Here is a 12,620-nt window from a genome sequence, read left to right as displayed (position 1 = left end):
AAAACACATGAATGTCTCAAACAACATTTAGTATTTGTTTTTCTAAACTAGTAAATTGAAAAACTTAACCTTTAGCACCTTGCTAGAGATGATTGTTGATGTCAGCATTTGCATTATATCAAAGTGTAATGTAATACTGTCCCCTTGTGGTGATGGTCAGTGTGTTCACATATCAAATTATCAAATTTTCATGGGAAATTCAGAAAATGCCATCAAAGATACACAAAATAAAATTAATAAAAAATCATACACAACTATTTTTATGTATGTGAACAAATATACAAAACAAATAGTACACCAAATATGTCTCTGGGTTTCTTAGATATATTTTTAATATTTTCATCTTCAAGTAGAAATTCAGCCATTTGAGTTTTTCTCAAGATTGTTTTCTGGGTGATCTAAATTCTCCATTGGTTAGTTGGTGTGCAATAACCTCACAAAAACATATACAGTGAAGGAGTTATCAATTAGGCTACATTTCCTCCCATTTATGTCTAAAAGGATCAGCAAAGTAGCTAAAAGATGGGTCCAAAATGCGAGCAATTGATAAGGAAATCACTTTATTTGTTCTGGTGTAATTTCTAGGGCTCCTTGCTGTTTTGGCTTGTATTTGATCTCAGAAGTTCTTACACCCATCAGAGGAGGACACCTTAAGAATACTTTAGGTTCATGTTGCATTCAGGTTACTCTTTGTCCAAGGTCCCAGTGCTGTTTCCGATGCTACAATGACTTCACAAACTCCCTGTAGAGTGGACATGAAAGAAAATATTGTTCATATTATAGAAATGAAACATCAGATCAATTTTAAAATGCAGAACACTCTCTTTCTAGGTTTATAATAAGAGCACATGACCTTTCTGGTTATTAAATGGTTCTAAAATTACATAAAACCACAAGCGTCTAAAAAGACATAATAAATGTGTGCAATTTACTCTGTGAAAACAGTAGAGCTTTGTTAGAGAAAATTACAGAACAGCATCATAAAGACCAATCAATACAGCAGGCAGGTTAGGGAGGAAGTTGTAGAGACTTTTAAACAGGGTTAGGTTCTAAAGCAACATCTCAAGGTTTGAACATGTCTCAGAGCTGTGTTCAATCCATTATCTGAACATGGAGAGAGGATGGATGAACTCCAGGCCTACCAAGGCATTGATGTTTTCTAAAACTGAAACTGGAAAAAAGGAGCTGTTATGATCCTGGTGGCTGGTTTGGCATTTATGTTCCCTTTGCAACACTGATTACATGGCCTGGTCATACAAACTGGGGGCTCATCCAGGATTTTAGAACAATTGGCTGCTCTTTGCTTTTGTAGTATGGTAACAATTGGGGGCTCGTCTGGGAAACATTGGTCAGAAATCAGCCAAGAGGTAACTCTAAAGTAGCTGATGAGAATCTATCAACATGACAGCTATTTATTGGGTACTCCACAAATCTGGCCTTCAGGGAAGAGTGACAAGAGGAATGCCATAGTTGAAATAAAACTATAAGAAATCCTGTTTGCAATTTGCACCAAGCCATGTAGGAGCAACAGCAAACATACTCTGCACAGACAAAATAAAAAATAAACAACATTCTAAACTTTATATTTGACGACCACTGCACATCCTGAACACCAAGTTCACAGTGAAACATGGTGGTGGCAGCATCATTCTGTTGGGAGGATTTTCTTGAACAGAGACAGGGAAGCTGGTCAAAGTTGATGGGAAGATGGATGGAGCTAAATACAGGACAATCCTAGTACAAAATCTGCTAGGGACTTGAAATGAGTGCCGAAATACAGACGTTGTGATGACAGATGAATGCAAATTCAAAGAACGGACAACATTTTTAGTCTCTAGATGTGCATAGCTAGCAGAGATATAGGGTACTAATGAGGTCATCGACTGACAATGATCCTAACAATCAGTGGCAAATCTGCAACACATTGAATAAAAAGGAAAGAAAGAATGTGTTTCAGTGGCTCAGTCAAAGCCCAGCTCTCAGCCTGAACTGCTTCATGTTGTTGCTCCTAAAGATGATTCTACAAATTGCACAAACATGGGGTATACTTAGTTTTTGCACATTTCCATTCTGGCTTCATTTGTATGCAAGACAATGACAGAGTGGGACTCTTGTGAGCTTTAGTACAAATTTGAAATTAGAACCTGGTCAAAATCTCACCATTTTATTTTGTCCCGTTATGAAACCAGAAACTTAAAGAGTGCTTTCTGTTTAAAATAAAGTATTCACACTAAGCAGTGTCTGACAAATGTTTTCTCACTTTAAGACACCAGGCAGCTTTGGGTCCCGATATAAGCCGTTGTGTAGATACCCCAGAGAACCGTCAAATGTCACAAGCTTGACTCTGTCTTTACTTTGGGCCTTTGCAGCAACCTCATAGGTCTGAAAACAACAAAACAACTCCATTATAGTCATTACTGCAAATATTGCTTCATGCTAGAGTAATAAAAGCAGTACCTGACGAGCAATCTCAATGGGAACTAAGTGATCGTCCTCTGAATGAAGGAACAATATCGGACTTTTCATTTTCTTCAAACTGTGCAATATAATTAAGACCATTATTAACAGAAAATCCTCCTCTTGTGATATTTGCCAATATTAATTAACTCACTTGTGTTCTGTGGGAAAAACGGGCATTTTTCTTTCCCATAGGAAACTGAACAAATGCTTAATGCCTGGAATTTTCCAGTAATACTTTAAACACAGAAATAAACATCGCAAAGTTGTTAGCAACAAAACAGCACATGCACCAAATGTGAAAAAATGCTTGGTTAGCATAGTGTACCCAGATGAAAATATTGTACGGAATATACTGCTTATCAGCATTGAATGCCCCCTCCAGGATCACACCATCCAAAACAACGCCTAAATAGGAAAGAAGAAATTAACATTCAGACTGTAGCATCCTGCCCTCAGATTCTGCGTTTGCTGGAGATCAGAGGTCGTAAAACGTACCTTCCTCAAGCAGTTTGACTGCAGTGTTAGAGGACACCCTACACAGAAACACAGGCAAATTTTAGTCAAGCATAAAAGCTTTAGTAAAGCTTTATCTGGTATGTGATACAACTGAAATCATATATTCCACACATGGTTAGAAACATGACACATATCAACGTTTTTCTCTCAATGTCTGGCTTTAAATCAGACAAGACAGCCAAGACAAAGCTGGTTTACCTATGGGTCCCATTTCTAGCTGTCTGAAGGTGCCAGGATCAGCTGTGTTATCAGCTTGGAAATGAAATCATACTGCTTAAGAAAGAAACAGACGTAAAATATTCATTTAAGAATGAATATTTTACGTCTTTGACTTTTTTAAACGCTGATAAAAAAAAATCTGAAGGCCATCAGTCATTTTGACAGATTACAATTCACAGACCTGACCAACTGGTGCAGACGTGAAGACATTTTCAGCTTTACGCATAGAGATAACCAAATCAATCAAAAAGAGATTCCCTTTAGAGCATAATCTCAGACCTGGACACTGTTTAATAAGCTCTGGACCTATGGCCGGAATATGATTCCTAGTATTGTTCTAAACTGTCAGTCTCGCTGGGAACTGTCAGCGAGACTGTCAGTTCCCAGTCAGTCTTGAACTATCAGTTCCCAGTCAGTCTTGAACTGTCAGTTCCCAGTCAGTCTTGAACTGTCAGTTCCCAGTCAGTCTTGAACTGTCAGTTCCCAGTCAGTCTCGCTGTCTGGGAACTGACAATATGTTGAAGGAGGTCACAAACTGGTGCAGCATGAATCTGCTTTTCAATAATATTCTAATTTATCGAATGGATCTGTGATCTAACATTACTAAATTAGTTACAAAGTAGGTCAAGAACAAAAAAAGTAAAATGTTTTGGAGTGACCATCACAAACCAAGGCAGCCTACAAACCACAAATCTCACTCAGTTTCTGAGGAACGGGCTGAAATCCCAGAAAACTGAGGTTAGAAGCTAAAAGTTTAAACAGAAAATCTACCAAATACAAAATGTGTCAAAACTTTTGAAATGGAAAGAAAATCCCTTAAGATGGTGGTGCTCAAACCTTTTGCCCAGGGGCCAAAACTGGGAAATTTAAACTGCTGATATGTGAAAAACTAGTTTGTTTTTTTTGTTTGTTTTCTGTTTTTTTAGCTTTACCTGTTCAACAATAAGCCATTTTTTTAAATTAAATCTGTATATTGTTAAAGATACAAAACAATAAAAGGACTTTGTACTGTTGCTTTAATAAAAGAAAAACAGACAATTTACAATTTTTTGTGTCATCAGCCGTTTCCTATTTTGTTGGCCAGATTGACTTGTGGTCAGGAACAATATAACTTCAGGGGCCACAAATGGCCCATGAACCACACTCTGGACACCCCTGTTTTAAGATGTTGCCACTTAACAAATGTAAAAAAAATTTGGTAATCCTGAGTGTTCAAAATGGTGGATATAAAAATGCTAGTAGTTTGTATAAGTGCCAGTGTGTTTTATTAGCTGACCCGGTGCCAACAGAGTGTCCCCAGATGACCACCAGGCTGTCCCCGCTGCGTGCTTTGACCCAGTTGTACACGTGCACAGCGTCTGTAGTCAGGCCGGATTCAGTCGGCTCTCCGGTGGAATCACCAAAACCTTGCAGAGGGTTTTCACATCAGCTCCTGCTCAACCACAACCACAGAGGCGCTGCGTCCCCCCGCCACTAGATGGCAGGACTGTAATTCAGAGGGAGACCTGCTCCCTCCACTGACCAGAGGTTGAACTGCTGTCTTTTTGACCGCTTCACAGCAAACAACTCATCAAGAACAACTACACTGGTCTACAGGGATCATACGGCTTCAGAAAGGGAACAATTAAAGCGAAATCCTGTGGATCTGGGTGGAGAGAAGGGAACAGAGACGTGAATCCGTAAAAAGCTCCTACCTCTGTAGTCAGGCACCACCACATGGTAACCCAGCGCACTCAGTAACTGTCGACACACAGTGTAAATTATTATCTAGAGTCATAAACCACACTGTCATGTCTCCAGCTAAAAAATAATTCATTAGTGTTGGTGATTACTCACTTTTGCCACTCCAACTCGGTGCGGAGCTGCCCTGTGGAAATTAATTAGCAAACAAATTAATAAAAAATAAAAACAGCAGCAAATACGTGTGGCAGTGCGGGTATTTTTCTCTCTTCACGTGCTAATTATTATAAAGAGGTGCATTAATAGAAGATTTAAAGGTGAAAATCAGCTAAATTTAAAGAAATGTGTAACCCTTATCTTGCATTTTTAAATAACTCACAAGTTGAAGAAACTTCTGTATCTTAGAGATTAAATGTTTCTATCTGTTGATTATTATGTATGTGACGCTAAGCTGTTTTAAACATGTTATGTGGGATTTTTTTACTTTATTTTTTCCTATTGGGTTGCGGGTGAAAGATCTGAGTTAATTGTATTCAATTAAAATCTAGTATTTGCTTTTGTTTAAATCATTTTACTGCATACTGGTAAAAACTGATAAAGATGTGTTTAAAAAAACTTATTTTAATAATTGACTTTCAATTGTCATGTAGATGGATTACATGAATCTACAAGGTTTCCTTGAATATTTGAGGGCAGTTGACAGCTTAACCTGAGCGCTGTTTTCAAGCACATAAATGAACAGTTTAGTGGAAGGAAAACCTGTGGTAAAAAAAACAACTGTGTAAGTTACAGGGATAAGCATCAAATACATGAGCTACAGCTGATGCGTTCCCTGTGTTGAGTCGCTCTTGAAGCAGAGACTGCAGAGCTAAATGCTAGCCCCTCTGTGTTTTATCGAGTCCCAGTGAGTGCAGGCATCCAACAGGAACATTTAGAGAAATTCATGCTGACGGGCTTTATGCAGATGCTGGTTTTATGTCCCAGCAGGACTTGCCAAAGGTAGTAAAAGCCAGATCAATGATCGATGGTATTGCTGTGCCTGACTGAACCCCACAGAGAATCTATGGAGGATTGCAATGCCACAAATTTCTGTTTTCAACATGACCTCCTGTAAAATTATGATATTTATTGTTTTATAAATATATAATGTCATTATTACTTAATAACATTGAGAGAAAGTGAACTCTTTCATTCACTGCAATACATTATAATAGAAGTGAACAGGGAGAAATGCCATAGCTGTACGCCTCTGTGTTGAGCGGCTCTAAATTAGGGATGATATGAAGATTTGGGTCGATATCAACATCCAATATTTAGAAATAATTATGTTATGTGATGGCAAATAGCCAACATTTATCAGCTGCTTCTCTGCTTCAGTTAAACTACCCACAATCCCGTGCTGCATCACTATCGCTGTCACATGACCAGAAACTGAAGTAAAATTAGTACCACTGCAACGTATTTTTACTCAAGTAACAGTAAAAAGTAGCCGTTCAAGAAATACATCGAGTAAGAATAAAAAAGTATTTGGTAAAAAGTCTGCTCAAGTACTAACTGATCAAATTATTAATCATTTAATATTTAAAAATTAGATCGTATGGACCAAAATATAAAGATATAAAGTGGAAGTTTTGATATTTTAGGGACAGAAATGACAATAATTTATGTAAGTAACAAAAAAACAACAAAAACAGACAAAAGAAATATTTTACAAATATGTTTTTTCAATAAAAAACTTATGACAGTAAGAAAAACATTGAAAAAAAGCGATATATCATGCATCCCTAGTCTGAGTGATGAGAGTTTCACATTTCAGCTTGAATTACGAAGATACATTCATTTAATAAAACATTGTGAATCACATGTAAATGTATAAATTATCCACCTTGATCCCGTGTTTCCGTGCAGATATATAAAAACCGGATTTCCATCATTTAACGTGTTCTGGTACCACAGCAGGTCTTTCCCCTGAGCTTCTTTCCACCGACTTTCAGGAACTGTAAGCCTGGAAAAAACACATCTTCATCAGCAAACTCTCATTTTCCTCAGAGCTGCAAGTTTTTAGTCTGAAAGAAAAAGCAACAACCCGGCATCTGCTCACCATACGCCCAGGGAAATGCCCTCCTCTGACGTTAAGTACATGTTGATGGTGTGATTGAGGGAGAAGTCAGCAGGCCGGCTCAGATCCTCAAAGAACGGCACGCTGACTGCACACAGAGAGGAGGGGGCCCGTTGTTCTGGAGCTGGAAGATTTAAGATACTCGATAATGCAGACAGGATCCTTACTCACGTCGGTAGGTGTGAATAATGTCCTGAATCAATGTAGGGATTATTTTATATGTGACAGGCACCAGGATGCAGACAGCAACAGCCAGTAATCCCCGTTTTAACCACCAGGGGGACCTGTAACCAGAACAGAGACAGATAACTTTATTAATCTCATATTTATCTGCTTCTTCAGTTTGTCAATGAACAAAAATATATTTTAACACAGCTCTCCTGGGATTTATAGCATTTTAATCTGGTTTCAGTCTGGGCCAGATAAAATAGATACTGAAGTCTCTGTAAATAAAAAAATGAGGCTGGTTGACACCAAAGAACCAAACTGGAGCCTTTGTCATAAAGTTTTGGTAGAGTTCTGCTGTTTTTGGGGATAATTTTTCTGCTAATTACATTTGTTGCATTTTTATTTAAAAATTGACCAAATATTGAAGTGGGAAAACGATCATCCATTTGAAATATACTCATCTTGTACATCCAGCATGTGAAGCGTTTCACATTCACACAGAAAACGCTCTTAGACAGAGGACTTTGTGTCATTTACCTGCAAAAAATCCCAAATCATCACCCCTCCACCACCGTACTTAACAGTTGGTATGAGGCGTTTATGGTGATGTGCTTTAGTTGCTGTGGTTTTTTAGCGAAACTTAAAATGTTTCGTCTCATTCAGTTCCACTCACTTCAGCTTGTTTGTGCAGCATCCATACACAATGCAACTTATCTCAAGGCACTTAGCAAAACAAGTAAATTCAATCCAACACGTTGCTATTGATCCTAGTTCTTAAACAACTGTTATGTTTATTATTCAAATGAGCTTAAAATGTTTCTACATAAGGAACTCCAGCAGAGCGAATCGAGTCATTGACCTTCAGCTTTCACTCCTCCTGGACGTGGCGACATTAGACAATCACTTGCTGGTTATAAAGGCTACAGAGGGAAAGGGAGCCATAAAAGCTCAGCCAATAGCTTTGTTTACTTCACTGCTTTTCAAAGTGTGGAGGGTGCCTCCATTAGGGGGCGCCAGAGGTCTTCAGGTGGGGTGCAACATGAGGAAAGAAATGAACCAGAAAAAGTAACTGGACATTTAGTGAACTTCACCAAAACTGTGTCAAAGATAAAATTGATAGATTTTTAGTACCTGAAAAAAGAGAGAGAGTCTGGACCAAACAAAGTAAAAAACTAAAAGAAGAAGAAGAAGAAGAAACTATGACCAGGAATATTCAAAGTTGGTATTTTCATGGATTGGATCAGAAGATGCTCCAGTGCCACAGAGCTGTTTGATCAGCAAACTGCTGCTCGCTGTCCCCTGAAGCAGCCTGAGAACAACACGCAGCACATCACCACCCATTGATTACCAACTACAAAGTCATTACAGACAGCTGTTCTCTGCCAGTTGTATCTTGAAAAATAGTCAAACAAAACTGGAAGCATCGTCCAGAGACGTTACCCCACCAACGCTGCCGCCTTTCTGAGGAGGGACTCTGACGCGTGTTCGGATGCAGACGCCCAGCTGCTACACACCCGTTGTAGCGGTTTGCAGCGATCAGAAGAGACGAGCGGCTGTGAATGAAGTGAGTCCTGACTCCCCACAGGCTCCAGACTACAGCCAATTAATGGACAATACATCCCTTCAATCCCTCTATTAACGCACTAATCAGCCAGCAGAGCCCTGTTAGCTGAAGAACGATCTCTTTACCGTGCTCAAGGGAAACACACCGGCGGCCATTCATTCCAAAATCCAATAGGCTGCCATGAGTTAACCCCGGGCTTCATTATTAATGCCTATATCTTTGTTAAATATGTCCAAAAGCTCTGTCGGAGATTTTTAATAAACATAAAGAAGTGCAACAGGGTTGGGTGAAAAATTGTCCTCATTTAACATCCCTGGAGTTTTTCTGAAGAGACTAAAGGCGAATTCATCACATGGAGCTGGATCGTGAAAATGAACTGACTGCAAAGATAATCAGGCTGCAGCTTTGGTTCATTTAAACTGGACAAAATTATGGATTTCACCAATTTACTTTATTCACTTCTAATACTGATGCAGATGTGAGGTGTCAGTCCACCGATCCGTTACAAAAAACCAATGCCGAATTGACTTAAAACGTTTCTTTTGTTAAACGCAGACATAAATGTACTGAATTACAAATTTATTTGGTAACTCTGCACCAGTACAGCACATTTAAATACACCAGTAGCCTCAAACATTTAATAACAAGATCTTTAATTTGTTTAGTGCAATTAGGAGTCAACATCCAGTGTAAAATAAATAAAGAAAACAATGTAAAAAGAAATGGCAACAAACCTTCTTTTAAATGGATAAGAAAGAGAAATTATGAATTCTAAATATAAAGTGAAACTATGACGCAGATTTGAAGAGGATGATGATCTACAGCACATCCAAACTGGATCTAAAACGGCTGAATCAAGCTAACATGTAGCTCTGGTACGGTACCAACCTAATAAACTCAAACACCGAAGATGTGTGCTGTTTAATCCGACCACAGAAAAATAAATCATTAAAATTAAAACGACATTCACGCCAGTGATTTGAAGATATAAACTTCTGACCTGGATTGTAGCTGTGGCTAAAGGTTAGAGGAGGAATTAGTTCAGAGTTAAGATAAAGAACTTGGATACAAAGGGCAGGATAATGCATCATGTCAGTGAGTAACTACATAGTAAAGCAGTGTGTGTGTGTGTGTGTGTGTGTGTGCGTGTGTGTGTGTGGTTGAGAAGGACCTCAGTGACTGAATACTCATTATCCAGCAGGAATGAAAACAATGCCATGCTTTTGCAGCAATATTTATCATTACAAGCCAAACCTCCAGTTTATTCATTAGTTGATGTTCATTAAGAACATTTTAATGTGCTGATACAAGCTCACAACTTCCTGTTTGCTAAAAGAATTAAATGAGCCCGATGGGATTAACAACAACAAACTCAGAATATTAAGAAGAAACTACTGCTGCTACTGCTAATTTAATTTATTACAAAACGTTTTTTTGTTTTTTTTGGCTGAATTGAATATAGTTTATCTCGACCCCACTGGGCACAAGGGTGTACAGAAAATGGATGGATGGATGAATATAGTTTAAACTAAAATTCAGAATTACTTGCTGCCCTACAAAGCCTTGCAATAGTATTTATGTCATTTTAGTCACATAACAGCAACAATTTTATTGAGATTTATGTAATTAACCAACATGAAGTGATGAATAATTGTGTGAGAAAAATTATACATGATTTTACAATAGAAATCTAAAAAGGTAGACAAAACATCTGGGAAAAAAAAACAAAAACCTTGTGGCCCTACTGCCATGTGCAGAAATACACAGCTCAGTCAGAATTAACCAATCAGAGCCAGGAGGAGGGTCTTAGTGCAATTTAAAAATGACAAAAAATATTTTCAAATCGTGGCTGATTTTTAATGTTGGAAGTTCTCCTAAAATTACAACTTCATTCTCCTAAAACTTCTTAAGAGTTTATTTGGGACATTTTACTATTTAATTCAATTGTTTAAAAGTATATTTCATTATTTAATGCCAAATTTATTGACATATTTTTTTTTTATTTCATCAACAGTTCACATTTAATTATGTAATGTAACAGTTATTCATTTGGTTTTTTCCTATTTTGACCCTCCATGAACTTCAGCGGTCACATTGTGATGATTCAGAAAATAATGTGTTGACCCTCCAGTTGGTGTCTCGTGACCCCCTGGGGAGCCCGGACCCCCACTTTGGGAACCCCTGCTTTACATGGTTGAGGACAAACTGCAAATAGGAATTTCTGTGACTTGTTTTTAACTATAAATGCAGGATTTGGTGAAGTGTATGGATAGGAGACAGATTCTCCTACCTGAGCGGTGAATCTCTGCTGCTCCTCCAGAGTAGCAGAGATTCACACGTGTTCGTAATGCAACACATGGACTCTTGTCAAAAAGGTGCCAACTTTGGTTGCAGTGGACATGCACAGTTCTGAGGGTTTTATTTGTAACGTTTTAAAGATGTTGTATCGTCAGCAAAGCTTCTTATCGCAGACAGATAAATTCGATCTGAAAACGTAAACAAAATAACTTTGTTGCAGTTTTAAAGCCGCTCCAGTTACTCACCGACTTCCCTCTTTCCTCCGGCCGCCAGCCGCCTTCCTGTCCATCCTGTCGGGGGAAGAATCGTCGCGTTTCACGTTTCTCTTTTTCATCGTTTAACTGCAGTAATTCTTCCCTGCTGAGGGTTTTTAACAGTCTGGTCAGGCCATTGCACTTTGACCGACTCCAGATTTTATCAGAGCGGATTTCATTAAACTCCAGGAAAAGGGAGGGATCCAGGATTTTAAGGTGGCACCGCTGCTTCCCTGGTAAATGTGCTGGACACACACTAATGCCCGTGTGGCTACCTTAAACGAATTACATAATCTGAAAAGTTACAGGAAATAGAGCAGTAGTTTGGATTATATGTATTTTGATGAAGAAATGCTGTAGATCGATTTGGCATTGCATATTAAACGGCCTTTAAAAAAAACAAAAGCAAGTTTAAAAAAATATTCAACGAACATCTTATAACAAGCCACTCTGTTGTGGAGCAAAATGTTTGCACTGTCATAACAAACCTAGTTTTCTTTCTTACAATAATACTGTTTTAAAATGTCAGCAAATACATGGACATTTTCCCTTCATCCCTATTTTATTTCCTTTAAAGTTTATATATTTGTTGTGTTGTGTCTCAAAACCTCATTCAAATAATTTGCTTGTGAAAACAATCTTGACCAATAAAGCTGAAAGGAGGAAACAATCAATGAGTTACTAGAGCGTTTTTCTGATTATGTAAATCAAAGTGCAACAAGAGGAAATGTTTGTTTTATAACAGCAGTAAAAACCCAGCGTCAGATTTCCTGCAGGTGTTTTTCTCCTGTGGATGTTGGTCCTCTGCAGGACGGTGCTGCGGCTTCCTCTCAGTCCAGAAACCTGCATGTTGTGTCCTGCAGGTTCCTGTGATAAATCAGTGATGATGTTTCAGAACAGAACAACATGAAGTTAATATAAAACAGGAGGAAAGAGGCTACAAAGATCACAGCAAGCAGTTTACAGATGCAGAAACATTTGTTTCCAGCCCTGGTACGAATTTTTTAGAAGATTTCAGTCTTTCATTTAAAAACATTTATTGAGAAGGTAGACAAGACACCAAGCCAAGGAATAACAGTTTTTAACAAAATCATTTGGGACATGTGTTGGTGACCGCCACATTATTTTGAAATTGATGTAACTTCAGTATTTTTATGATTTATTCTTTACTTTTTAAATCGACCAGTCTCTATGAACTTTTGCTTCCTTTGGGGTATAAATTGACTTCACAGATGATTACAGGAGAAGACCAACTGCTGTCAAAGTTCCTGTCCTACATGTCTGTTAACTGGATACACTGCAAAAACGGAAAATCTTATTTCTGGTGTTTCCAATGAGAATA

At 38.1% G+C, this 12,620-nt stretch overlaps 1 protein-coding gene across 1 annotated transcript; it reads right to left on the bottom strand.

Annotated features, from left to right (window-relative positions):
- Positions 1 to 310: 310 nt before the first annotated feature.
- Positions 311 to 11,463, bottom strand: LOC103130017 (monoacylglycerol lipase ABHD12-like). Its single transcript, XM_007541288.2, has 13 exons — positions 11,270 to 11,463; positions 7,166 to 7,278; positions 6,977 to 7,082; positions 6,761 to 6,880; positions 5,032 to 5,062; positions 4,890 to 4,935; positions 4,472 to 4,601; positions 2,956 to 2,993; positions 2,786 to 2,865; positions 2,612 to 2,694; positions 2,458 to 2,536; positions 2,261 to 2,382; positions 311 to 742 (listed from the first exon to the last, which is right to left on the bottom strand). The coding sequence occupies exons 1-13, from the start codon at positions 11,356 to 11,358 to the stop codon at positions 721 to 723; spliced, it is 1,059 nt and encodes a 352-aa protein (XP_007541350.1). The 5' UTR covers positions 11,359 to 11,463; the 3' UTR covers positions 311 to 720.
- Positions 11,464 to 12,620: the final 1,157 nt, after the last annotated feature.

Source organism: Poecilia formosa, unplaced genomic scaffold, assembly GCF_000485575.1.
Source record: "Poecilia formosa unplaced genomic scaffold, Poecilia_formosa-5.1.2 Scaffold599, whole genome shotgun sequence".
NCBI classification, from domain to species: domain Eukaryota; kingdom Metazoa; phylum Chordata; class Actinopteri; order Cyprinodontiformes; family Poeciliidae; genus Poecilia; species Poecilia formosa.
The sequence above is the reverse complement of the archived record's forward strand: the minus strand, read 5'-3'. Positions and strand labels throughout refer to the sequence as shown.